Here is a 26,067-nt window from a genome sequence, read left to right as displayed (position 1 = left end):
TTCATGAAATTCATAATAATCAGGGTGTTTGCTTGAGTCCATTTGATGTACATTAACGTAACGTTTCCATACGAATGGCTAGAAAACTCAAAAATACCTTGAACATGTCTTGTTCCAACATAAGTGTATCATGCTGTGTACCTCACAGATAACTTTGTTTCTTATGATAGAAGTTGATAGCTCAATTGCAATAATGCTATAAGTGAGTCAGAAAAGCCTGAAAACGCAGCGAAACATTAGGGCTCATTCAGGACGTATTGGAAGCAACATATCTTTATAGCAGTGCCTTTGTGAGTACACCATTCGCTGTTGCGTAGAAGCATTGAGAAGTTCAAAAGTCACTTCCTACAAATAGATGTATTTTGTTTCACGCAGGGTGGCCACAGGGAGCCCGTCTTCGTGCCACAGAGCTTTTCTGGATCAGGCAGCCCTACTACTTCATTTGATGGCAGGGACCCACAGCGCATCGATGGTTTCAAGTCTCCGCAGCAGACCCCAGGCTTCGGCGGGTCGAACTCTCCTGGTGGTTTCTCCGGCAACTACCCGTACCGCAACACATTTTCTGTCGGTGGTCGGCAGCCTCCATCCGGACAGCAAGACCGGTACGCTGGAAGGCCGCAACAGCCTTTCTCTCCATTCGCACATGGAAGGCCCGTGCCACCCGTACCTGCTGTAGCCAATGTGGCCAACATGCCCAACCCTCGGAACCATTTCGCTAATCGGCTGTTCGATCGCACTCCTGCCGGAACCCGGGGTCGACCGGTTGGACATCCTCCCGGACTTAACCCTCCCTCTTTAGTTAGCATGGAAGTCGTCAGTTACGGCCCACAGGGCCCGCAAGTTCACCATTTCAACGGTAGTGCATTGCCCGGCACGTTAGCACCTCCGGAAAACCAGCAGTTTGGTGACCCGTTTAAACAAACGGGATTTCCCGGCAGCCCTGAGAGAATACCGTTTCTGGCTAACAGGCGTATGCCTCGGCCCCCGTTGCCAAGCAGAGGTAACGCGAACCGTGTCTTGTACAGCGAAGCGCCCCAGCAGGCGACTTTTCCGAGAAGACTAGGCACACCAAAGGGCAATGAAGAAGACTTCGGTGGCGCTTTCGAAGGCTTGATCAGAGACGAGCGTCCAGACCTTCTGGAGCTGAAGCGAAAACAGAAGCCATCTGGTTCTGCATCATCACAGCCTGGAGGCAACCTTGACTTCCTGGACGATCTGCTACCGTTTTACGAGAAAGATTTAGACATTGCGAATAAAGCTAACGACGCCGCAGATGGAGGAGACAAAAAACCCGTAATTCACCAACCGATAGTGCCAGAGCATCGAGATTTACTTTGCGATGACGATGACCCAAGATTCTCGGACCCAAGACAACCATCTCCTGACGGTCTTGTGAGAAGACCTGAATGTATAAAGACGCGCAGACAGGAAGGTGGCAGTTCCAGTGGAGGAGCGGAAACTGATAAAAGAAAGGTTGAAGCGCCAGTCAATGTTGATGAAGAATTTTTGAATTACAGGAATCCGTTTTCCGGAGTTCTCCCCTCTCCTGACCGTAGCGTTCCAGAAAAGGTTGACAAGGACAGCAAGGAATTCCAACGCCCATTCCTAGACAAAGACAAGAAAGTTATTCCAGTGCTTATTGATCAAAATCGACCTGCTACAGGCGTACTGGATGGAACCATTGGAGTCAACAAAAACGGACTTGGTCCTAGTACTGGTGAATCTGATATTCCGGAAAGGTCTGCTCCTGAACTTGGTGCTGGGAGCCCCGTTGAAGGAAGACGAGCATTGGACAACAATGGAGTCTTTCGAACGGGCATTGGAGCATTTCCCGGTTCTTTCAATGAGCAATTCGATCCTCGTGGCCCCGGTCCCGTGCAAGGCTTCGGTGGGCCAAGCACCGGCAAAGCTAGTCCGTTTCCCACGCGACCTCAAGACGGAAACTTCCTGAGGTTTCCAAATGGTCCGAGCCGCGGCATAAACGATTTGAGAAATGCTCAAGACCCTTTCAATCGAAACTTTGGACAACCCTTTGGACAACAACCGTTCCAACCAACGCTGCCGCAGCAAACGCTACGATTTGGACAAAGATTGAGTGGTGCGAGAAATCCAAATTCCCTCGTTCCTTCTCAACGACCACCGAGAGTACAAACTCGGATACAGCAACAGCCAGAAAGCCGGATTGTTTTCCCCCCACCACCACTACACCGAAAAGCCGTACTTTCTCCTCAGGATGGTCCAGACAGCCCCGGGAACTCGTTTAATGGTCGGGTGCCCTTTAGTTCCCCTCAGAGTCAAGGCGCGTCTCGCATTGGACAACCAACAGTCGGATTCGTCCAACCCCGTGCCGGAGGGCTGGGAAATGTCCGAGCCGCACCACCACAATTTGGTTTCGTCGACTCGAGGCGGTTTCAATTAGGTGCAGGAAAAGGGCCTGGGAGAGACGTCGCCTCGGGAAGGGAGGACGCGGGTCCTGACGTGGCTACCGAGCCGAAGTTTGTAAACGATAACAGCCCACCACCAGCATCGTTCACCTTTTCAGACGCTAAGAAGTCGCCCCTAGTTCCTAGTCGCCCGCCGCTGAGCGCTGGAAGAAGGAAAACCTTCAAGGGTTCACCCGACGACACAGGCAAGCAAGGACAAGGCCAAGTTGAGCCGGAAACGCCTGTGAGTGCACCAGGACCGGAGACCGCTAACCTGTTGCGAAAGCCACTCCTTGAGGGCAATGCACGCGTCACCGAGGAACTGGACAGGAGAGCACCTAATGCCGTGCCAGGACCTTTTAATTTTGTAGACACGCGCATCCCATTGGCCATTGCTCGGCAGGGGGTCATCCAGCGTAGACCAGAGGTTTTCGATTCAGTGCGTGAGCCCGGTAGTGGACCTGCGCGAGTGGAGGGACTCGCTCTGCAAGGTGTTCCTGTAGACGGCAGCTTGAATAGTGGCCGGCAAGGCGGTTCCCTCGGGGCGCCGGAAGATACAACGAGACAACTTTTGCCGACGAGCCGGCCGACTGGTGTTGCAAATGGAGCTGACGAAGGCCCTGCAGTCCTAATCCCTCGAAGGGGTCCTGTGCGTCAGCCAGTTCGGGTGAGCACCTTTTGTTTAATTCACAGCTCTACGAGCCTAATACCCAGCCTTCTCGCTTCATAAACCTTAAATTCTTGATTAGTGCAGTCGTACAATGTCATCAGCATCCCTATTCAAGCGGGGCATAATATTTGACTTTGCGGAAATTATTGTACCTTCATACAAATACGAGTTTACTTCTCTATCTCAAGTGCATTTCTCGAACGAAAAAAGAAATGCTAGATGGCAGAAATGCTAGATGGCAAAAAAAAACCTGTAAAGTGCTGTGTGACTTTTTGTAAATGTCGTCACGTTATTCTACGCATTTTAACATCAGGGTATCACGATATTTTTTTCTAATGTATGCCTGATTTTTCTTTATTTTGTATACGTGCTTTGCTTGTCTGTTATATCTTTATGTCCACATGTTTTAACGCAACACTACGTCACTAATTCGTATTCTAGCCTGTGCTGTAGCACTCAGCTAGGTGGGCGGCGGGCAGCGCTGCTTAACCAGGACCTCACGGCTCAAGATTCATGCGCGATAAATTAGCCGAATTGACAGTCATATCAAATCTCAATCGCTAAAGGCTCTCTCATGCTGCATCTACGCTTTAGGTGCAGTGGACGATTTTGTCCAAATGATAGTTACTATATATTCGTCAACGGGACTGTGGGTCCAGCTTTGTATTCCAGTGAGTTCACTTTATGATACAGTGACGGAGAAATGTATCATAAACGGAGAAAACTCCAACAATGTTTCAATTTTCCAGACGGCCCAGCCCGTTCTTCTGAATGTAGAGAGGGTGCCGCTTGGACGAACTGCCGTCGCTGACGACTTGATAGCTGACAAGAACCCACAAGATATCCAGGTATAATACTCTCGATTTTGGGCCGGTTGCAATATTGAGCACGGTAGCATCGACTACAATGCGGCCATATAAGTCTGAAGCAAATATAGCCTGCCTTCGGCATAGAAACTCTTGGAAAGTTATTTTTATAAGCTCCTTGCAGTTACCTTGGGCAAATGTTTTTAAGACATGGAGCTCAAAATAATGGTATATACCAAGGAACGTTCGGTATGCCGCCATTGCGCGTGCTTAGAAAGAGCGATACCTTCGAAACAAGAGGTCACCCTCTAATTACCGGCTTGAGGTTCCAGCAAATGAAACAAGGTATTTATTATACGAAGTATACAGCGAAACATTGATTTTCTTTCTGCTGGTATTAGCCACACACGCATTAGCCGCACTTAAACGTCCCGCTAGTTTGTGCAGTGCGCTCCCGTGTCAACGAGCGCTGGTAGGTTTATCAGGATATAAAGGAGCGCACTTAGCGGCAAAGATGTAGATCTTTTTGTCGTTAAAGACTTCGCGGGCGAAGCTAAACCGAAAGTGAAAGCATATTGCACAATAGGTTTGTCGTGAGCCAAATGCCTAGTGCGTCAACAGTTCGAAATCAGCACGGAAGCTCCCACGTACCTTGTGTTTAAACCAAGCAACAACCAAAGGACACCTTGTTTTCTACACTTGCACTGTAGTGGTTGGCTAGTTCACCAGGTCATATCACGCCACCTGGGTTCATTATTCCGGAATTGCAAAAGGAAATTAAAGTCAAGAAGTGTTGCGGCTGGAAACATGCAGCGATTCGGTTTCAAATCAGCAAAAAGAAAGGAGAAAGAAGCCCGGCGGGACGGCGAGAGGTGATGATGATGATCCTTTATTTAGTGGCACAAACTTACTGTGCGGGATAGCCTCGCACTGTGCCCAGCCTTGGCCCTCCGGCTTAATAATCTAATAAACACATGATAACGATGTGCTTTCTTTATGCTCCCTTAATCCAAAAAAAGAGCAAAGCACGAAAAACAACAGCAATGGTATTGCGGAGCACTTTGATAAGTACTGCAACGGAAGCGGGTGCCGAGCCTGTTGTGATAACTGAATTTTGTACCGCGATACCGATCAGTGTGGTGGGTGTAGTCAACCGGTGGGATATACGGCTGACTATGGAAACTACTCGGCTAGAGCTAACGAAATACAAGTACTCGAGGTAATTGACAGGCGACGATGTTCGCGGCGAGAAGCTATTGCAGTCGTCAAGGAAAGAGCCTTTGGATACGCTGGCGTCACTGCGAGGCAATCTACCTTACATGAAGACAACTTGTCGAGACACATTGAATCGGGCGTAGAAAAAGCAATGACAAAGGCTATGCAGCATATGACAAAGGCTATGCAGCATATGACAAAGGCTATGCAACATATTGTCACAAGTGTTACCGAATGTCTTTCCCAAGTGTTTACTGCGCAGATGACACAGCTGTTGCAAACAGCTGCAACACCAATCACCAAATCGATTGCTTGTGCTGCAGAACACGTAGCCAGTTTAGTCCTAGTGCCGAGTACCTCATCGGACCCAACATTTGTAGGATCCGATCCTTGTTCTTCGCGTTAGTCAGACTCGCAGGTCGATATGGAAATAAGTCAAGATACCAGGCCGCAAAAGCGAACTGGGCCTTCAGTAACTGTTTCTTGTCCATATACCAAAAACAAAAAGGGTAATCCGATTTATCATTCTGGCATCCAAGAAAGTTCATTGCAACGGTAGTCGCTGAAGCAATTATATCAATTAGATCATCACCATAGCTTCTTTAAAAGTGCTACAGTGGAACTGTCGTTCCTGGTTTTCTGTTTCAACAGACTTAAATTGCTTAACAACTCATCTTAATCCTGACGTCATAGTCTTATAAGAAATCTGGCTTACTCCTGAGAAAAATGTTCATTTTAAAGATTTTCGATCTTTTCGATTAGATCGCCTTTCAGTAGGAGGTGATTTAATGATTTTGTTGTCATCTAAATTCTGTCATAAGGCGAAAATAGCTTTCAAGGTAATGTCTCCGGAATGTAAAATTTTGGCAGTGCACCTTAGCATCCCAGGCTACCGCTCATTTTCGATTATAGGTGCTAATTTCCCCACTGGCGTGCACAGTACATACCAAATGGATAGTGTGCTTGCCAGCTGCAAAAATGAAGTAATCCTTACAGGTGACTTCAACTCGCATCACGTGTCATGTGTTACAAAACAGATTCATGTGGGACACGTCTGTGGGACTGGATCATAGATAAAAATCTTTCATGTCTTAATATCAAACGACCTACATTTGTCCGTGGACAATTTCGCTCAGTGTTAGATTTGACGTTTTCTAGCACCAGTGTCGCTGTGACATCTTGGACAACGATTGATTTCTGTACAAACAGTGATCATCTCCCGGTATACTTTGAAATTGCATGCCCTTTAACGTCAGTTCAACGACAAGGCAGAATACTTCTGAATTGCAAAAAATTTAAGGACTGCATGCGCTCCACCATTGCGTCTCTAACTAATAGTAATGACGAAGAAATTGGCTTGAATATTTGTTCAGCGTTACAGATGTCCCGACAAAAGTCTGAATTTGTAATTCAGACAGCCAAGCGTTCCTCATCTAGTCCGTGCTGGAAGAGTGAGTGCACACGAGTTTATAGAAGAAGGAAAGCTGCTTGGAAAAAAACTTCTACATAATCAGAGCCCACAAAATTGGAAAGATTATCAATTTATTTCGGCAACCTTCGAACGTACTATTAAACATGCAAAAGATGAGTACGATAAAAACCATCTTGATTATCTATCTAAATCCAAAAACAAACGTGCCTTATTTAATTACCTTCGTTTTAGAAACAAACTCCCAATTAGCGTTAATGTAGACTCAATCGTCTATACCTCACAGGAAATGCAGGAGTCCTTAGAACTACTGGCTAAAGGACAGGAGAGCCGGTTCGCAACGCGCCTTCAAACTTCTGTTTTTTCTCCTGCGTTCTCGGGCTACTAGGAGATATCCTATTCGAAAGTAGCACAGGTTATGTTACAGTTGCCAACTACAACGCCGGCCCGGACGGCATAACAAATGCAATGTTAAGGATTTTCTTTCAAGAAGCTCCACGTGAGCTTCTGAAGTTGCTAAACTACTCTGTTAGTAATACATAGATTCCACAAGAATGGAAGATCGCAAAAATTATTCCGTTACTTAAACAAGGAGCAGGGTATACTATCGACAACATCAGACCAATTGCGTTGACATCAAACATAGTGAAACTTATTGAAAGAGTGCTTCTCGGACATATAATAGAGTTTATTGACGACAATCGATTGTTGAGTCCGTGTCAAATTGGATTTTGATCTGGTTATTCAATATGGCACGCACATGTATACCCTGAGAGTCGCATTAACATCGCCAGACAGAAAAAACAATACGCGGCTCTAGTTGCCTTAGATATATGTAAAGCTCATGACAGCATTGAACATACAATTTTAACTAATCGGTTACAGAGCCATTGCTTTCCAGGCTATATTGTAGCATGGATGCATCAATTTTTAAAAGTTCTATTGTTTTCGAAGCGGCTATTCTTCTAGTAAACGTAAGTAAACAAGAGGTGTGCCTCAGCGATCGCTACTTTCACCAGTATTATTTAATATTTTACTGAGCAGAATACCTGTTCACCCAAATGTCAGTACATACGTTTATGCTGATGACATTGCCTGTTTTGGTATGGCTAGTGACATATACTCTCTTTACGAGATACTGCAGTCGTATCTAACGGAACTGGAAGGCTGGCTGGATAGCTTACACTTAAACCTGAATGCTAATAGGTGTGCTATCCTTGTTTTTCCCGTTAAAGACTCAGTATACATATCGCTTAACTATCATCTCGAAGATATCCCACAAGTAGAGTCACTCAAATACCTTGGAGTTATTTACAACGGAAATCTTAACTGGCGGCCGCATATTGAATATATTGCGACAAAAGGAGCTCGTTCAGTGGGCATTTTGCGCAAGTTGAGCAATCGAAGAACAGGTATGCGAAGAAAATCCCTCTTGATGGTATATAACATGTATGTTCATCCGGTGTTAGAATTTGGATGTGTTTTATTCTCAGGTGTTCTATCATACAAGCTTCGGTCACTAGTTTTGTTGGAACGAGAGGAGCTACGTCTGTGCCTAAGCCTCCCAAAATACGTTTCGAATGCCGCATTATACCGGGAGGCAAGAATCCAACCCATATTATGGCGATTTCACCTTCTGAACGTTCAGACTTTGTTAATGCTATATGAATCCCTATTAAACCGTCCTCAAATTGTTTTCCTCTCTGATCCAGAATTATTTTTTCTTATTCATCGGCCCAGGTTTCATAGACCACACATTATATTTGTGCAAACATTACTTGAACCCCTAAATGTTCAAATTCGCGAGGTGCTTCCTAATAATACGCATTCAAATTACCCAGAGATCAGGTTCGATGACATTTTCCCAAACCATGCGAAACTACTCACTTACAGCATCTTAAACGTCATTTTGCAAGACCACCTAAGCGCTCTAGAAACAAACATTATCATTGCAACAGATGCCTCACAGTGCGAGGAAAAAGCTGGTATTGGAATATTTTGTCCTGCACTCGACTGGTCTTTTTCTTTAAGAGTGCCTGATTTTTGGCCTATTTTTCTGGCCGAGTTTTTAGCAATAATCCTAGCTTTAAGTAAACTAGACAAAATGATTACAACGGCTGCTATTCTTACTGACTCCCTTTCTGTATGCTCTTGCCTTACCGCTACTAATGGGTCGCCCATGCTAAAACTCTTCTACGTACTAGTTCCTGCCCATGTGCAATGTGTTCATTTGATTTGGGTGCCTGGTCATAAAGGTTTGTTTTTTAATGAAACTGCCGATTCACTGGCAAATGCATCCCTATCCGGCCCTGTTCTTCCTATTCTACCAGTGACAGCACAGATCACGGCGGCAAGATTTCGGATGCGATCAATAAGATTAGCCTTATCAAACCCACATTTGACTGCTTCTCCAGAGTATAAGCACCTGGCATTTCCCTGGCATAGCGAATCCTGTGACACAAAGATGCTTGAGGTCTGCCTCACCAAATTACGCTGCCGCATTCCTTCGCTGCATTTCTATTTACACAGGTCGGGTTTGGTTCCCTCCCCACTTTATTCTTTTTGTAATGAGGAAGAGACGATACAGCACTTTCTTCTATCTTGTCGCCGCTTTACCGCGGTGAGAAAAAGGTGGTTGGAAATATCTTTTCGAAGAACTGGCCTGGACTTGACAGAAGCTGCAATTATTTCTTTCGGAGCATCCACTTTGGGATTCAGCCACAGGGATGCATGCTTCGCTGTACAAACATTCCTTACAGAATCTAAACGAATGCCGTGCTAAATTATTTTCTTTTCGTTTTTACTTTTAAATTAATTATTACTCATTCAATATGACCTTCCTGATTTCATTTAACAGGTAATTCTGCACTATTCAGTGCTATTTCAATAGCTATAAGGAAATTTATGCTCCATATTAATTTCGAATAATCCACCCATTTGTTGGCCAATCCCCCAACGTGGGTAGGAGCGACACGCATCACAGGCTACAACAACAACAACAACAACAACAACATAGACGCCGGTGAAGTGCAACGTTGTCGAGGTTATACGTTATAAAGGCAAATCAACCGACCAACCGACATTGTCAAGTGTGCCTTGGGCATCACTCGGAAAAGAAAGGGGCGAGATTTCTGGGCGGTGTTGCGTACTTTAGGGTAGCGTATCGTACTGCTCCGGAGTTGTAGCGACGCCTGCCTATTGAAGCTCGACCGACGTTAATTATTGGGTAGCGTGGCGCTGTCGGCGGGCTGCAGGCATCCGGTAGATCATGGCGACCAAGCAAGAGCGAAACGATTTCTAGTGCGAAACTTGCATGGTTTATTCAAAGGTAGATGAAAGAAAATGAGAAGAGCATGAAGTGATCAAAAGCACATTTCGGAGCCCCTTAAATAGGCTCTCTACAATCGTGGGCGGGATCTTGCTTCCGTCGACGTCCCGTAACCGGCACAGAAAGAGGGCCCCTCCTCCTCTGGTTATACCGAGCCTGCTGAAAGGAAGAGGTTGTCCCACCTCCTGGAATTGTAGACGCCTGTCCGCCTCTTCTGCGCGCTGCGGGTTCGTGGAAGTTCTCCTCTAGGTCCAATTCGAGAGAAGGGTCTCTCTAAACTCGCACACCCACGCACACATACACACACAAAAGAGGCCTGTACACTGCGGGGCTTCCGCCAGACAGGCAGACACTCGAAATGGTCATGGCGAATTAGAAAGTCACGCTTCATTTCGACGAGGCCTGGTCGAAGAAGGTCGGGTGAGAGAAAGTTCTTTCTTCACGTGGAGCGGGGCGCCAACAATAGCAGGCGAAGTCATGCCTCATTTCGACGAGGCAGGGTGAGATGGTCGGTTGAAATTCCTTTGAACACGTGGTGCCACACGCCAAACCTAACAGCGGTTCATACTCGAGTGCTTGTTGATTTGCCTGCTAGCACATGAAGTCTGAATTTCTTTGGTAACGCGGTTCGTCCGTCTTTGCGCTATTTATGTGAAGTTTCTCACAATAATAACAGTGGGAAGTTAACGCCCCTGTCACCTGTCTCTTGCCTTTACCTTCACGTTTGTTTTACACTGCCTGTGTTCACGATTCCCTGCCAACTATCGGTCGGCCGTAGTGCTGACAGCTTACCTCCTTGTATAAGCCCACAAGATGTCCGGACGATCAGCCTCACGCTATTGCACCTTGTGGTTTACTGGCAATATTAAATATCTCAAAAGACAGTTAAATTATTCCTTGCATTCATCTTAACTGGATAGACTTTTCGTCGCAGTGTCCCCTTAACATTTACAGAAATTCTAAAACACTGGCGTTCTCTTGCAATGCCCCCATTACAGTGTGTTCGTCCCGAAAAAAATCCGATCCAAGCGCCAAAGGCTCAGAGGCACTGCGGCGAGTAGGATTAAATGAAGAGAGGCGTTGCACAAGGCTTTTTGTAGGAATTTAATATGGGAGAAGTAATCCTGTGCCCAGCTGCGAACAACCTGGCGCGAAGAGAAAGTCCCACGAAGTCCGTGACCACGAGTTGACTGCAATAAATTTTGTTAACCGGCGTCCATCACGCCCGCCTGCTCGTCGTGGCGCTCCTTCCGCCCTGAACGCCATCATCTCGAAACGCAGACAGTGACCGCGGTTGACGTCACATACGTTCTCTCGAGCTCGCTCGAGTGCAGGGGAAAGCGCACAAGCGGCCCTCGTCGCCGGGATTGTCCAAGTTCACCACATCGACCACCACGGCGATTGGCGTTATGGCGAGTTGTTGGGAACCTTGTCGCGAAACGCGACCTGAGCGGCGGCGATCCAGGTGGTGATTTGAGCGGCGATCCTGTTGGGGACACGCGTAGCGATCCATCTGTTGGCCTGAGTAGCGATCGCGACTGGCACGACGTCCTGGCATTACTTGAGGAGGGCAGCGCTCCTCGTACTCGCAGTACGAGCCCTCCTGGCTCTCGGATATGCTTGAGCCATCGAAGATGAGCTGACGCTGACTCGTCGAGCTTATTCGTCGCTCGATTCGCTGCTGCATCGGCGGTGGCGTGCCGTCGTTCTGCAGGCGCGACTGGTGGCGTGTCGGCGGCGCATTCGTGTAGTACGTGTGTCTCCGCTGGTGTTGCACTCCCCTGTCTGGGTTTCGTGCTCCAACGTTCATACCGGAAGGGCAGCGCTCGTACACCTGCACCTCGACGTAGTTGCGCGTCTCGTCGTCGTCCTCGTACTCGTCGTTGAAGTAACGCTCGGCGTACACGGGACCCGCGTCGGCCATGGCCCTGCGCATCGTCTCCGACGGCCCTGGAGCCTTGTAGGGGCTTGACGACTTCTTGTCCTTGGAGCGCTTCTCGACGCTCTTTTTGGACTCGGCGGAAGCCTCGGAGACATCGGTCTTTTCGGAGGCCTCGCTCTTCTTGGACTTCTCGGATTTTTCGGATTTTTCGGACTTGTCGTCCTTGGGCGGGTGCGCCGAGGCAGGTGCCTTGGGCGAGGCTCCCTTAGCGGAGCCCTTGCCCGAAACCTTGCCGCCCTTGGGGCTCTTGGGCTCCTTGTCCTTCTTGTCGTCCTTACCCTTCTTGTCGTCCTTGCCCTTGTCCTTCTTGTCGTCCTTGCCCTTGTCCTTCTTGTCGTCCTTGCCTTTGTCCTTCTTGTCGTCCTTGCCTTTGTCCTTCTTTGCGTCGTCCTTGCCGCCCTTCTTTCCGCCGTCGTCCTCCTCGGGCATGGTGGCGGCTGGTCCCCGGGGTGGCGGCGGTCTAGGATGGAAGCCCGACGGACGAGGAAAGAGCTGCGGCGATGTCCCGGGAACCGACTGGCCGTTTCAGGTGTTCGAGCGCACCCCACGTGCAGGCGCCCGCCGCCGTCTCGCGCCTCGTCGTCTTCTTCTTCTACGAGGGCTCGCCTTCCTCGAGCTTCTCGTTTCGTTTCATTTCGTTTGGCTTCCCAAACAATGGCGCATACCCACTATGGTGGATTGGTCAAGAAGCAGGCGGTTTTGCGTACGGTTAAAATTAAAGCAAAACTAGATTTGAACAGTGGAGCCTGGGACTAAAGAACTGTGATTTAGTAGTACAGTGAAAATATTGTTAATAATTTTGTTAAAATAAGCTAACATAAAGAAGTGAAATAACGGAAATAATTGATGATTTTAGAAATTCAGCAAGGTAATCTTTTTGCCTCTGTAATAAAACATTAAACTGCAAGAAAAGCATCTCTGTGGCTGGATCCCAGTGAAGTCGCCCCAAAAGAAAGAATGGTTGGCGAGGTTAGCAAAAGGCCAAGTTTGATAAATGAGTATTCTAATAGTTTTCTTTGTCTTAAAAAGCGGCGGCACGAGAGGTAGTAATGTACGATAGATTCAGGTACACTGCAAAAACAACATGCAGGGGATATAGCAAGACCAGACCTGTGTCGGTAAAAATTTAGACGCGGTATAGGGCATCTCAAATTTGTAAAAGAGACTTCTAATTGCCTTGATGGACGCCAATTATTCTTATTCCGTGGGAAGTCAAGATGGATATGGCAGAGTTTTGTGATATAGAGAAATTTCTGCACTTAGCCGCGGTGATATAAGCTGCTGTCGGCAAAACACATATGATAGGGCCATGGAGGGATGCTCGTGCGAGCGTATCAGCCATTTCGTTCGTTCAAGTGCAACCCACGATGTCCGGGTATCTAAAGCAAACATACTTTTTGTAAGTACGGAGGTACCATCGAACGAAATGTTCGTTGAATTCTTGAATTTAAAGATACAGTAAGTGCTGTGCATACATATCGCGAGTCGGTCATAATAACAGCTAATGGATAATTTGGGGGGGGGGGGAGGTTTGTAATTCTAATATAATCGCCCATAATTCGGCCTGAGGTATGCGTGTGAAGTCGGGAAGGCGAAGGAAGGAAGACCATTGAAGAGATTCAGAGAAGCTCCCCCTCCTGCCTTCTCATTGCACACAGAAGCGTCAGTAGCTATTAGATTGTCAGTGGTTAGCTGGTGTAGGTTTTGGCCGTGTAAGGTATTAAATAAATGTCTGCTTGGTGATAGTTTAGCGTGATTTGGAAATATGTCCTCGAACTCACTTTGGAGGTCTGGTATGGCATCATTCGAATGGCAAACTTGGCGTTTGGACACATCCAATTTTTGTAACTGTGCTTGCACAAATATTATCTGTGACTGTGTAATCTCGACCATGGTATTTGAAAAAACTCAGACGGTTCAGTGATGAATACATATTGCTTACGTCCTTTTAAAAAGTCATAAATCTTTAAAAATGTCTGAACCGTAAGCATGTGGAATCTGCAATATACGGTGGGTATATGAGCTTCCTTATGTAAAACCGTGTTGGCAACAAATCTAGGTAGCCCGAGGCATAATCGTAGAGCTTCCCTTTCTAAGAGTATGAGAGGTTTACTTTTGTAGAAGGGACCACCGGAAAATGTTACACAGCCGAATTCTAATATAGGCTGAACATACATTTTATATATCATCATATAATCATCCCAGCGTAGTCCAAAGCGATGGTGGCTGAGCCGGCGGAGAGTAGCTACGGCACGTTTGCCTTTGTTTTAATATGATCAATGTGACGGCGCCAGGTGAGTTTTCCATCGTAAATAACACCAAGGTACTTGACTTCGTCAACTTTAGAAATGATTTCCTGTCGGTATTGTAAAGATATATGCACCTGTGCAGTTAACGGGAATACTAATACCTCACTTTTGCTAATATTTAGCGACATACATAACCCCTCTAGCCATGTTTCCAGCATTCCTAAATAATTCTGCAACGACTGGTGCAGCGAATGTATATTATTTGCGGATATAAAAAATGCGATATCGTCCGCATAAACATAAACATGTACTTCCGGAGACAAAGGAATTGTACTTAGCAAAGTATTAGATAATATAGGGGAAAGAACGGAATCCTGTAGTACCTATCTTGTCTGCTTGTGTTTAGACGTCGAAATACCATGTTGGTAACAATAAAACTCTCTATCCCTCATAAATTCATAGATCCAAGCGGTTATATACTTCGGGAAATCCGTAGACTGAAGCTTGTTGAATAGAATACAATATTCTAGAGAGTCATATGCTTTTGCTACATCTAGCGTCACCAAAGCTGCGTACTCTCGCTTGCGGCAAGCAAGGTTAATGCGGCTCTCTAAATCTACATAGGCGCACCATATGGAGTGGCCGGCACGAAATACAATCTTACAAGGACTCAGAAGGGTATCATTCTGCATAAAATTTGTGATACGGCGGTGAACAACCCTTTCTATTAATATGACGATATTGGAAGTAAGAGAAATTAGTCTTATTTTGTCTAAGGCAAGTCCAGTTGCTTTTTTCTTCAATAGTGGAATAATTTTAGCTACTCTCCACTCTCTTGGAACCCGTGAATTTTTGAGAGAGAAATTTATTATATTGAGCAGGTCCTGAGGCACGTAATCAATCAAAACTTTTAGCACTCCTGTTGTAATGCCATCTGGACGTGGGGCTGACGCCGGTAACAAACAAATAATGCCCTCAAGCTCTGTCGCTGTTACTTTTACAAAGTCATCTCCCAAAAGAGGTTTCTTTAGTCCTATCGGCAATTTATGCTTGAAACGTCGCGCAAGTCCTTGAGCACTTTGCTCAAGTGATTCTAATCATTCTTTTGTTGAGAGAACGACAGAGTCGATATTCACGGGCGCCGGTATGACTTCACGGGATCGAGGAAACTTAAACAGCGCTATTTTAGTGCTAGACTTCGAAAGATATGTGTAGTGCTTGGAATCATAATCCTCCTTAGCTTTTGAGACTGTTCGTTTAAATATAGTAGCTATATATGTATAATCAGCTCAATTAACAGGGCATTGGTTGTATGAAAGTTTTTTTTTTTCCCACGCAGCATTTCTACGTCTAAAATCTCACTCGCATTCAGAATTCTACCAGGAACAATATGATCCACCTTTAGTAGATTGCACAACAAATTGAGCATTTTATGATGATTGTTTTAGAATTGAACATAGGCTCATTGCTTTAATGTCCCACTTCATGCCCTTCTGAGCGTTCAAAGTTGATTTTAGCGCATTTTTAAATTTTGCGTAATTAACAAAAGTGCGCACATGACTATCTAAACTACTTAACGGGGTAAGAACTTCAAAAATTATAGGGAGGTGATCACTGTTACCTCCGGAATCACCAGTCTTCCAGGAGGTATCGGACATGCTCCAGGTAGCACACATGAGATCTAGGGCGACAGTTCCACTGAATTACTGTTAAAGTTCCTATCGTGAATAAATCCGAGCAGCAGAGACTGCTTGGTATAAAACGCTCTCTTTTAGGAAGTCCTTCTTAGTTGGAATCTTTCTAACGTACTTTTTTGCCTTGAAATTGGTGGGAGAGCTAGTCTTTTTCTCTATCGGCGACCTTGTTCGTTTAAGAGGTCAGGGGTCCATATCTACATCTTGATTTTCCATTCTATCTATGTCGGAGAGACAGATGCGGTCAACTTTCTCAGACGTTGCTGGCTTTGATGAATCGTTTTTAGTCAATGCCTGCGCCAATATTGAAGGCAATATTTCAATAGGCGGATTGCGCAGTAGACCCCACACCTGATCCGCAGTGTTCGTTTTATTGGTTAGTTGAAGCCACGGAGCTAGTTGTGAGGACAGCACCTCAACAAGGGAGTCGGTGAGATTTTTCACAATACGCTCCATTGTTTTCTCCAGCGCCTTTCTTATGAAAGATGGCACAGCCTGAGAGATCGAGTTTTCCATACACTGTGTTTGACGGGTCGTTATACTAGCATACCCTTGAGTCCTGCTCTAAATTTATCCAATGGCCTCACGACGAGAGCATGGACCTCTGTCAATTACTTCGAGGATTTGCACTTCTTTTGACCTCGCAGGGCAGTTAGGCTGATCTGCAGGGTGAGAACCACTGCAAAGGCCGTAGGACTCATTTCGGCAAGAACAGTCATTTCAATTATGGCCTTCTCCACAAATCCGGCATCGTGTCTTAGACTTGCGACCTTTTATAAAGTGCCCGAACCGCCAGCACTTTAGACACTGAAGGACGCGGGGGGATAGAGGCTCAACTCGGTACATAAGTGGCCATGCCTTGATTTCCGATGGGCGGTTCTTTCCAGAAAATGTAGCAATGACTGTTTCTATGGGCATGCGCTTATTATCAACGAAATGGCTGCAACGATACACTGAAATCACGCCTGCCACTGAAAACATTTCCAAAATTTCTGCGGGACATAGACTTATGTCGACACCGCAGACTGGGCATTTGGTACATGCAAGATGATGAGGAAGGAAACTGCTCACCGGATGTGTCGCAAGAACATCGCACTTCAGTAAATCTTGAACACATGTCTGGTCTCACGAACAGCAAAGAATGCCCCCTTGGCCAAACTGTCGAACCTCGGTGATTTGTTGAAAATTAGCTTTGGCCATTCGGAGTTCGGTTTAAATTGCCTTGGGATTCTTCATGCGAATCACTCCGCCATCACTCGGAACCAAAGGAATAGGTACGCTGTTCGTTCCACTGCGCAAGAAAAACTCTACCGGCAAATCAGAGAGAGGAATGGAAGCCGACTAGGTGGAAGCCTCCTGGCCTGGCCATGAGAGAGACAATGGAGAGAAATAGGCAATTACTCTGGAAAGTTAACAGATATTGGAACAAAAGACTCAAAAACAATTGGTAAAAGACACAGAGCAAAAGAACACCCCCAGATACTTGACCAGAACTAGCGTCGTGTGCTTCTCCAGCGTATAAAATTTTATCTTCCCCTGGGCTCAACATTTACTAGTCATATCTTTCTTCTTTTTTTGCAACACCGTTCCTTCTCGTTCCCCGGAATGCCCCCTAATCTATTTAAAATGATAAGCATCCATAAATGTTTACTTTCATTGACCTCAAACACGTTTATATTTGTCATCTTTCAATTCAGCATGGTACGCAAACCATTCCCGCTATATAAATATACTATGACGAGTTCTCACGGTTTCTATGATGGAGATACTGTTTTTAGTGCGCTAGTTCTTTCTGAACCTGCTCACAATTTTCTTTTCTGTCCTGGCAAGAGAATTAAAGATAATTCTACGAACTTATGTACTTTTTTTCTTTTTATTTTTCCTTCTCGCGCGTCTTTTCGCGCTCATTCTCTTCAGTCAGTTTCGTTCCTGGGTATGTGCAGTATTTTGATGGCAAAAAAGCAGCGCCAATAACATCCGAAACCATCATGCATCAGAGCCGTGGACAGATATGAAGTCTTCGTTAAGTGATTCGGCGATACGATTAAAGAATCTCGTGAGGAACTAGATGGCTTGGTGCCAGCAGATCTAAGACGCCCGCTTGTAGGCAAAGAATCCATGTATTGAAGAAACAAGTGCTGTAGGACCGCAGAACATTCCTGCGCTTGCTTTAGTTTGCCCTGAACATATATTTGTTGTTAGAAATCGTACGGCTTTATTTGTCACTGTCCCACCATGGGCACATGGCATCGCTGCAAAAAGATAAGAAAAAGATGTTGAAGTTAATAAGCTTGTTACATAAGAATCAAGTTTGTTGCAGTTCGCGGACGTAATTAGTCGATTCCAGGATCTTTCACGCGCAAGCGAATATTACGAATAATGGCTCTGAAATTAAACTTTAGAAGAAAGTCTTTGGCGTCTCTGTCATCAGTGCCATTTGTATCCGCATGATCAGGTCGTTGGTGGTAGTAATAGGCTTCGCGGTGTCTATCTTACCGAAAATCATCGTCGCGTCTACATATATCGTCGTTTGCTCCGAATGCTGATACCTTGAATGCCTCGGCGGGCTAGAAGTTGGATAGCGAAAACGTGCTATTCTGTAGGGCTTTATGAACACCAAAATGAGCGCTTTGATGGCTGTGTTAGAATACAGCTAGCAACAAATTTTGGGGCACCTTAATTGGAATTGCTTCTTTTATAAGCATTCGGGAGAGCTCTTGGAGAGCTTTGTTAAATAGGGCGGAAGTTGATTTTATTTTTTTTATTCAAAAGCCGTGAATAAGAGCGAGACAATTATAATTCCATCGCGATTATCATAAATATTTGCATAATTAAATTTTGGCAAGTTAATGTTTGCCGTTACGTGTAGGGGCTACACCCTGAATAAAATTCTGAAGTAAAGTACCCACAATTGTGCTGTGTTTCATGGTAAGTGTATGATGTATAGTTCAGCTGAAAACACGTAGAGGACAACCGCCACCAGAGGAGCTCGCCAGAGCTGAGAGTTGATCTCTCTTTTTTTTTTTCGTTCCTTCACACTTGCAGGCTTTTCAGCAAGGTCCAGAACAGAAACTCGGCCAGGACATCTCCAGTCAAGAGTTGCTGCGTCGAGGGGTGAATTCGGCGGGAGTCAGTGATGAGGGAGGCCGAGATGAGGTATGACTGAGAGCTATATGCAAATTTCTAAAAATCTGACTGGCCCATCTTATCCATTTGTAGGCGACCCGTGTGACATTACAATGTACAATCTTGTTCTGTACACCTGGGCTCTCATTCATTAGTATTCAAAGGCCGTGTGACGAATGACTGCCACAAGTTATTGATAACTCTGCTTAAATCTCAGTGATGAGTCTTCAATGTAGTGAATTTTCGGAGAGAAATCGGAAGATCTGCTTTTGCCAACTCTTGCAGCTGTAAATTACAGTGCCAGTCTGTTCATGTAAGTTTTTGTGTTAGCGAGAAAGGCAAGATGGATTAGTAACAGTCTACAGAAAGTCTACAGGAGGCATAATACCGTGACGACACACAATTTTTGTTTCTTCAAATGAGGTGCTACAGCCTCACTCTTTGCAATTGACCACCATAGCTAAGTGTTTGGAATACACCTGTTTTAGTCTTCTACCAATGACCCTCACAGATTTTAGTTTGTCTGCCTAGTGTGGAAATCCACTTTCTAATTTCACTGGCCGCGTCCGCCGTAGTTCCTGTTGTGCTAAAGGTAATCCAACGGCGCACTGAATATTCCACGACTAAATCAGTGTTGTAGATGATGATTGATGACAATGATAAAGGTGACGCTGAAAAAAATGACACACACACACACACACACACACACACACACACACACACGCGCGTGCGCGCGCGCACGCACGCACGCACGCACACACTCACACTCACACACACACACAAACGCACGCGCGCGCATTGTTTTGGGTGGGCCAACCAATTTGACGGAGTAAGCAAACGAAATTTGGTGGGTATATAAATTTCGGTCACAGTCACCAAATTGAGAACGTTGAGAAGCAGAACTTGCAGCTGGGATGCCAGGAGCTGCGACGTTGTTTAAATTTCATCGTCCTAACTCTCGCCCTTGTTCTCTTCTCATTCTGCCTGTCTTAATTATTTACAGGATGGCGAGCAGCAGCGGGTGAACCCTTACTCGTTCGGCTACTCTTCGTACGATGGCCTCGGCAGCAAGATGTCGCGGCACGAGACGAAAGACGACACGGGGCGCGTCACCGGCTACTACATCGTGGAGGACGTGGACGGCCGGAAGCGCACCGTGCACTACGTAGCCGACAAGGACGGCTTCCGGGCGACCGTGCACACGAACGAGCAGGGCACTGACAACCAGGACCCCGCGAGCGTCAAGATGCACGTTGAAAACAGGATGCCCCACCCTCAGCCAACTCCGCGGTCTCCGTCGCCTGAGAAGACGTCACCGTCGCCAGCGCTCGGCGACGACGTAGACGTTCCGGTTCTGGACGCTGTGGACCAAAGTGTGAAGAAGAGCTAATGGTCGCTCGCCACTACTTGGTAGTTGGAGTCCACACAATTCGTACGACCCCTTGTTCGCGGGACTACTCCCGTCCTTGCATACAAGTGCACAGCTGCCAACGCAGTTCTGAGACAGGCGTGTTGCTTCTTTAGCCGGCTTAAGGCCCAACGCAAAGTTTTGGGACAATGCAACGACGTCCGCAAGGAGACACGCGTTCGCTTAATGTAAGGACTTCAACCTCGTTCGCCACCAGCGGAAACTATCATCGACACGCGTTTCCTGTGCATTTAAACGGCGCTAATTGTAGCTTTCAGGCGTGTTATCGCTTGCAAAGGCAGCACAAATGAAAAAGAAACACCTCGTTTCCTAAGACCTGTTAGACTGTTCGCGTAGACTAGAAACGCATCGTGACGTCCTGTCTACGTGAATGTGTCTTTGTCACATGGGCATGGAGGCGTGTTTTGTAGTTGCAAGGACATATGTGATACGCAGCTATACGTACGCGAATATTTCGGGACAAGGCATATTTACCGGTTAGTGCCGCGAAAAAATAACACGGGCGTGTTCTTGTGGGAACCACCTGAGATTCCGCTCGAAAAAACTCTCGATAAAAGAAGACTTCCACATGTGTCTCTCAGGTGTTGTCAAACAAGCGATAGCGTGGTAACGTTTACTCTTGGTAAATATGTACCATTTGCTCGAAGGTAAATGTAATCAACCATAATAAACACGGTTGCTCACTGCCGCTCGTCATCACTGGTTTTAGGGGCCTTTCGTAGTGTTTTCACCAAAACTTACTTGAGTGCTGGAAATGTTACTGAGCATCGCAGTCGTGATGTAGCACCACCGACTCGGGAAAGCTCTCGAAAGCTCAAGACGATAGTGCGCAGCACGCTTCAAAACTTTGGCTCACTGCTGGTATAATGGTGGCCTATAGCAGCAGGTCTGGTGGTGTGGGAGCGTGTGACGGATGTTTTTGGGCAGCCTTAGTAGCTTTTTTTTACATTTTTATTATTGTTTTGTTTTGCACCATTTGCATCTTTCGCGTTTTACAAGTCAGAAAACACAAAACTTAAATAAAACTCGCGTGTATCATCTTTTTCAGGGCATTCACTTCTTTCTTGGTTCAGTGACATGTCCATATGCTGGATGAGACAACCTTAGTGGTCTTGAGACTATTTCATTGCAATTCAAGCAATATTACATTGCTACTAGGCTCTAAAGTGCGTTCGACTGCTTACAGTTAGTTTCTAGTACTATGCACCGGAATGACCTAAATATCACTGCGTGCGTGATCTGCGAAGATGTTATTGCTGCATTTGACATCCTTTATTGTATGTGTGTATGTATGTGTATGAAACAGTCATAACGCTTTTACAATTGATCTTAGTGATTACTTATTCAGACATGGGATGAGCAGTATTAGGCATAATAACTGCAAATAGCTTCAAACAATGTCATATTTTCATTCTAATGTCATGCCTTCTCGCAAGCCTCGGAGTCATACTTCGCGTACGCTGTCTGGGTTTTGCTCATTGCTGTATTTATAGACTTATCAGAATGGCATCTGGTTTCCATTGCTTCAGTCGACCCGAAACAAATTTTCGACTCACAGATCTTTCATTTATGAGTATGTGGCTATACATTCAGCTCTATATTGGCAAGTTTATGTATAGTCATTCATCGGTGGCATTCAAGGCTGTCTCATATGTGCTGAGATTGATGAAGTGAGCTTATTGCCTTATTTATGCCATTATTGCAGTGCCTTTTTGTCATCACGGAATTCTGCCATCTAAGCAACTGTCTTTCTTTGTAAGTTTTACATACGCAAGTTTTTTCACTGAGCCACAAAATAAACACATGTTTGAACCATATGTCTCTGCGTGGTGATTGTAACTATCTGATGGGCATATCCCCCATTATTCTTACGAACGTATTTTCTGCTGAGTACGCTTCACTACATCTACGATTTCATAATTTCATAATTTAATTATTAGTTAAAGTACAGATAATTACATGTGTGTAGCATACACAAGGAGGTCCCATAGTCAAAGACTGTATCGGGACCTCCTGTTAAAGACACTTGTGATGTTATACAATGTTTAAAGGAAGCGTCGATGAAGGGCAATGTATGACCCTGCCGAGTAGGTGGCCTAAAAAGAGGCATAGTTCTGAAATCAGGAGAAATTCTCTAAAAAAAGAAATCCAGTGAGCAGAGGCTGTGCTTTGGGAAAATACCTTCACCAGGCTTCGAGGCAAAAGGCAAGAGATCCTTCCACACAACACTGGAATGATCTATGTGAACGCTTTCACGTGGTATAAAACTGACATAGAAACAGTGAGTTCTGAATGCAGCAGCTTCATTAACTTTGGGAGGCCTAATTTGAGTTTCATCAGATGTTGACTTCTGTGCTTACGAATGTAATATAATATTTATGAAGCTGCTTTATATTTAGGACTTTCGTGGAGACTATCCTCACGCGAGCATTTGTGATGATACTGCGAGCGAAATTAATTTTGTTTGTTTCTTTATTCTTTGCTATCGTTAATTAACATTTGTGGGCAGCTTCACTACCCCTTAAGTGTAGACAGAAATATATCTTATGCCCGAGACAATTATTCTTAAATTATGAAACAATTCAGCTGCTCACAGGACCAGCCATTGCTTCTTGGAGCATGACTATCTATTTTGAGTGCATGAATAGCATTTTTTGAGACCGAATCAAAAAAGAATCGAATAGTGCCAGAAGCGAATGGAATATTGAATACCTTTCGAATAATTTGTGAATAATTTAGAGTGTTCTTATTTTTAATATCGACCAATTTTTAACCGTCATAGTTTTCACAACAATCGCATTTTCCTGTCATTACACTGCATATTATAAGGAACGCTTTAATAGAAACACAGAGGAAGCATCAGGAACAACTAAGCAGGTTGTTCAAAAACTCATACGTTATGATGTAAAGTTTATGAAGGTGACCCTGTGAACCAAATTATATTTGTGTATACCAGTCGCCAGACATGCGTATGACCTGCGGTGACGACACAATTAAAAAGAAAGGACAGCACCTTTTCTTTTGTGCCACTTGTCGCGGCAATTGGTGGCACTATATGCTGCAGTGAAATGTATTGTGATTTAATCCGATGGGAGGACACAGGTGCTGCGTCTATATATAGTAACAGAGAATACCCACTGCCTAATGCCGGGTCCAAACGCTTTATTTCTAGCGATCGTGTTTAGCCAGGGAAAATATGGCTGACTGAACGACGCAGCGTGCTCTAGAATGTTATGTAAACTGCTGGATGGAACGAAATGCATAACAAAAGGGTGTTCTAACTGAGCTAGTTTGTTCAGTCAACGAGTATTGTAGCAGCAGAACTTGTGGAACACAGACACAGAAAGGAATGAATAGACGCAGACGCAGCTGCGTCTACGTTTATTCGTTCCGTTATTGTGTCTGTGTTCCGCAAGTTCTGCTGCTACAATCCTCGATGAAATGCGTCGCATCTTTGCTTCATTTTCATGTTTGATAGTGTGTAGTCGGCGGCGTAACGCATATGAAAAAATAATCGTATGTCCAAGTAGCGACCATTCGATTCGAAGACCTAATCGAATAAAGACAATTCGATTCGTTTTGATCTGTCATTTGAAGGTTTCGAATATTCGCATACCCTTACTGTATATAGAGGTAGAATCGGTGTTTCGATGCAGCACGGAGATTAGAATGCCGTGTTGCTTCTCGTGTGTTCTATGTAGCGTTATTAGTATGTTACAGTTGAATAATCTGTTACAACCGTGTCCACAACGTTTGGCTCTTTCATGCTCTCTGAAAGCTGCAGTCAGAGCCGAGTAAGTATTAGCCGCATAAAATTGTCAAATGTGCAAAAACAAATTCTGTAAAATGACAGAAAATTCCAACGAAATATTTTCGCGCAGCTATTGAAAAGATGGGAAACACAAGAAAAGAAAGCAGAAGAGTTGCACCGCTACAATTGCCATAATTTGCCTGAATTTTTTTCCAGACGTGTGGCATTTTCTGTTATGTGTAACAGACACCCACATTAAACAATATAGAATGTACCAGTGTACTTAACAAAACTTAAGCTGAAAGCACATTGTGAGGTTCAACTGAAACTCTGTGAGCGATTTGTTATAACAACTAAAAAAAGTACTCAAAGGAAGCTTAGTTAATATTTGATTCATTTTTAGCGCCAATGCGTTTCGAACATAAACAAAACATCTCTAAAATTTTTTGTGAGGGCCTGCTTTATAGAGAGGCTTATATACAGGTGGCAATATATGAAGAGAGAGAAAAGGAAATGTAAATAGAACATGCTATGATAGTACATTAATATGCAGTAAACAGTAATAACAGTGAAGGAAAGCACTTGTACCTTCACAGGTTTCTCCTTACGCCTCGCAACTGATAGCAAAAGTTTTAATTGAGCTTCGAACTCACCTAACACGGAGAGTTTTCGTTTTATAATCAATTTTAGATTAGGCGGATGATGTGAAAAAGCAAGGCCTAACCTAACCTAAACTTGATGGGCCCAACGGGGCGAGTATTCTTCAATGGGCGAGTATTTACCCTAAATTAGCGTCAGTAACATGCGGCTGGTGTTTTTCCTTGAGTGACGCTTATTCGCGCTAGCGTTAATGAGAGGAAGCTACCGGGCTCGAAACGGTGAGAGACAAGTGCACACTGTTGCTATAATGATGACTGATGTTGTGTGAATGCCCATTGAGTACTGACGCGGCATTTTCGACGTTCTTTCTTTTTTGCGTTAAATCAACGTCCTGATACTTGAAAGCCCAGAAAAGCCATTAACAAGACTTAAAGCAGTGTAAATAATTGATCATGATTCACTTTCTGCGGGACAGTTTTGGTTTCGTTTCTCGGACGACGTATGTCTCAATACGTCATGACACGTACATCTCCTGGGAAACGATGCCGAGACTGCCTGTAAAAAAGCCACTATAGTAAATTATATAGGGCACCCTGAGACTTCCAAAATATTTTTTTCTATTGTTAAAGACACGGAACCTTCACTTACCACAAAAAAGAAATGAGAAGTGAGAAATGTCACTTATACGTACTCTTTTACGCGCGCTTCATAATGTAAAATTTTCGCGAGCCTGTGAAGTTTTCCTGCCGCCAGTGCTGCGACCCGGTCGACGGTGTGGAAAAGGGGGGTAAGCATTATTTTACCAGGCTCATTGTAGTGCTTAGGGCCCGAAAGCTCTAGGTTCACCCAAATAGACGCTAAATAATGATTTGACTTGGCTCCGTATATTATATTTAAATAGGTGGCGCTAAAGTGATGAACGCGACTGAACTCGACAACAGCTCTGAAGTGCTTTCGTTCTGCTCGTGCAGACTTCGCCTGTGCTCGTGATCGTGGCTGCTGTGGTTAAATGTGTGAGATTGTAGCGAAGTGATCGAGTGTGGCCGTAATCATTTTGCCCGTGTAGTGTTTCACAGACTTCGCTTGTGCCCGTGCCTGATCGTGTTGCCCAATAGCTTTGCGGAAGGTGATGTGGCTTGTGTGGATGTCGTCGCCGCTTTTTCCATCTTCTGGATGGCGCCTGTGCCAGTGATTGATCGCGTTGCCCAGTAGATTTGTGGAAGGTGATGTACCTGGTGTGGATGTCGTCGCCACTTGTGATAGCGCCTTCAATATAGGTGGTCACGCTCCATTTAGAAGCCCGTATGAGTGCGAGAAACTTCATAGATTTTTGTGTAAGCAACGTGGAGGCCACGAAATGTTAGCTAGAAAATCAGACAGCAGCAGATTAAGTCTGGGTTTTGTG

The 26,067-nt window shown here is 45.1% G+C and overlaps 1 protein-coding gene across 3 annotated transcripts in view; it reads left to right on the top strand.

The window, feature by feature from the left end:
• Positions 1-22,128, top strand: part of LOC142585669 (uncharacterized) — an 81,253-nt gene extending 59,125 nt beyond the window's left edge. For 2 of the 3 annotated variants that reach the window (XM_075696603.1, XM_075696602.1), the window contains exons 7-10: positions 376-3,090; positions 3,843-3,941; positions 18,802-18,912; positions 19,886-22,128. In XM_075696603.1, the coding sequence (XP_075552718.1) occupies positions 376-3,090; positions 3,843-3,941; positions 18,802-18,912; positions 19,886-20,272 (3,312 nt within the window). In that variant the 3' untranslated portion in view covers positions 20,273-22,128. The remainder of the gene's footprint in view (positions 1-375; positions 3,091-3,842; positions 3,942-18,801; positions 18,913-19,885) is intronic. The other variant, XM_075696605.1, reaches the window with a different exon arrangement.
• Positions 22,129-26,067: the final 3,939 nt, after the last annotated feature.

This window comes from Dermacentor variabilis, chromosome 6 (genome assembly GCF_050947875.1).
Source record: "Dermacentor variabilis isolate Ectoservices chromosome 6, ASM5094787v1, whole genome shotgun sequence".
NCBI lineage: Eukaryota > Metazoa > Arthropoda > Arachnida > Ixodida > Ixodidae > Dermacentor > Dermacentor variabilis.
The sequence above is the reverse complement of the archived record's forward strand: the minus strand, read 5'-3'. Positions and strand labels throughout refer to the sequence as shown.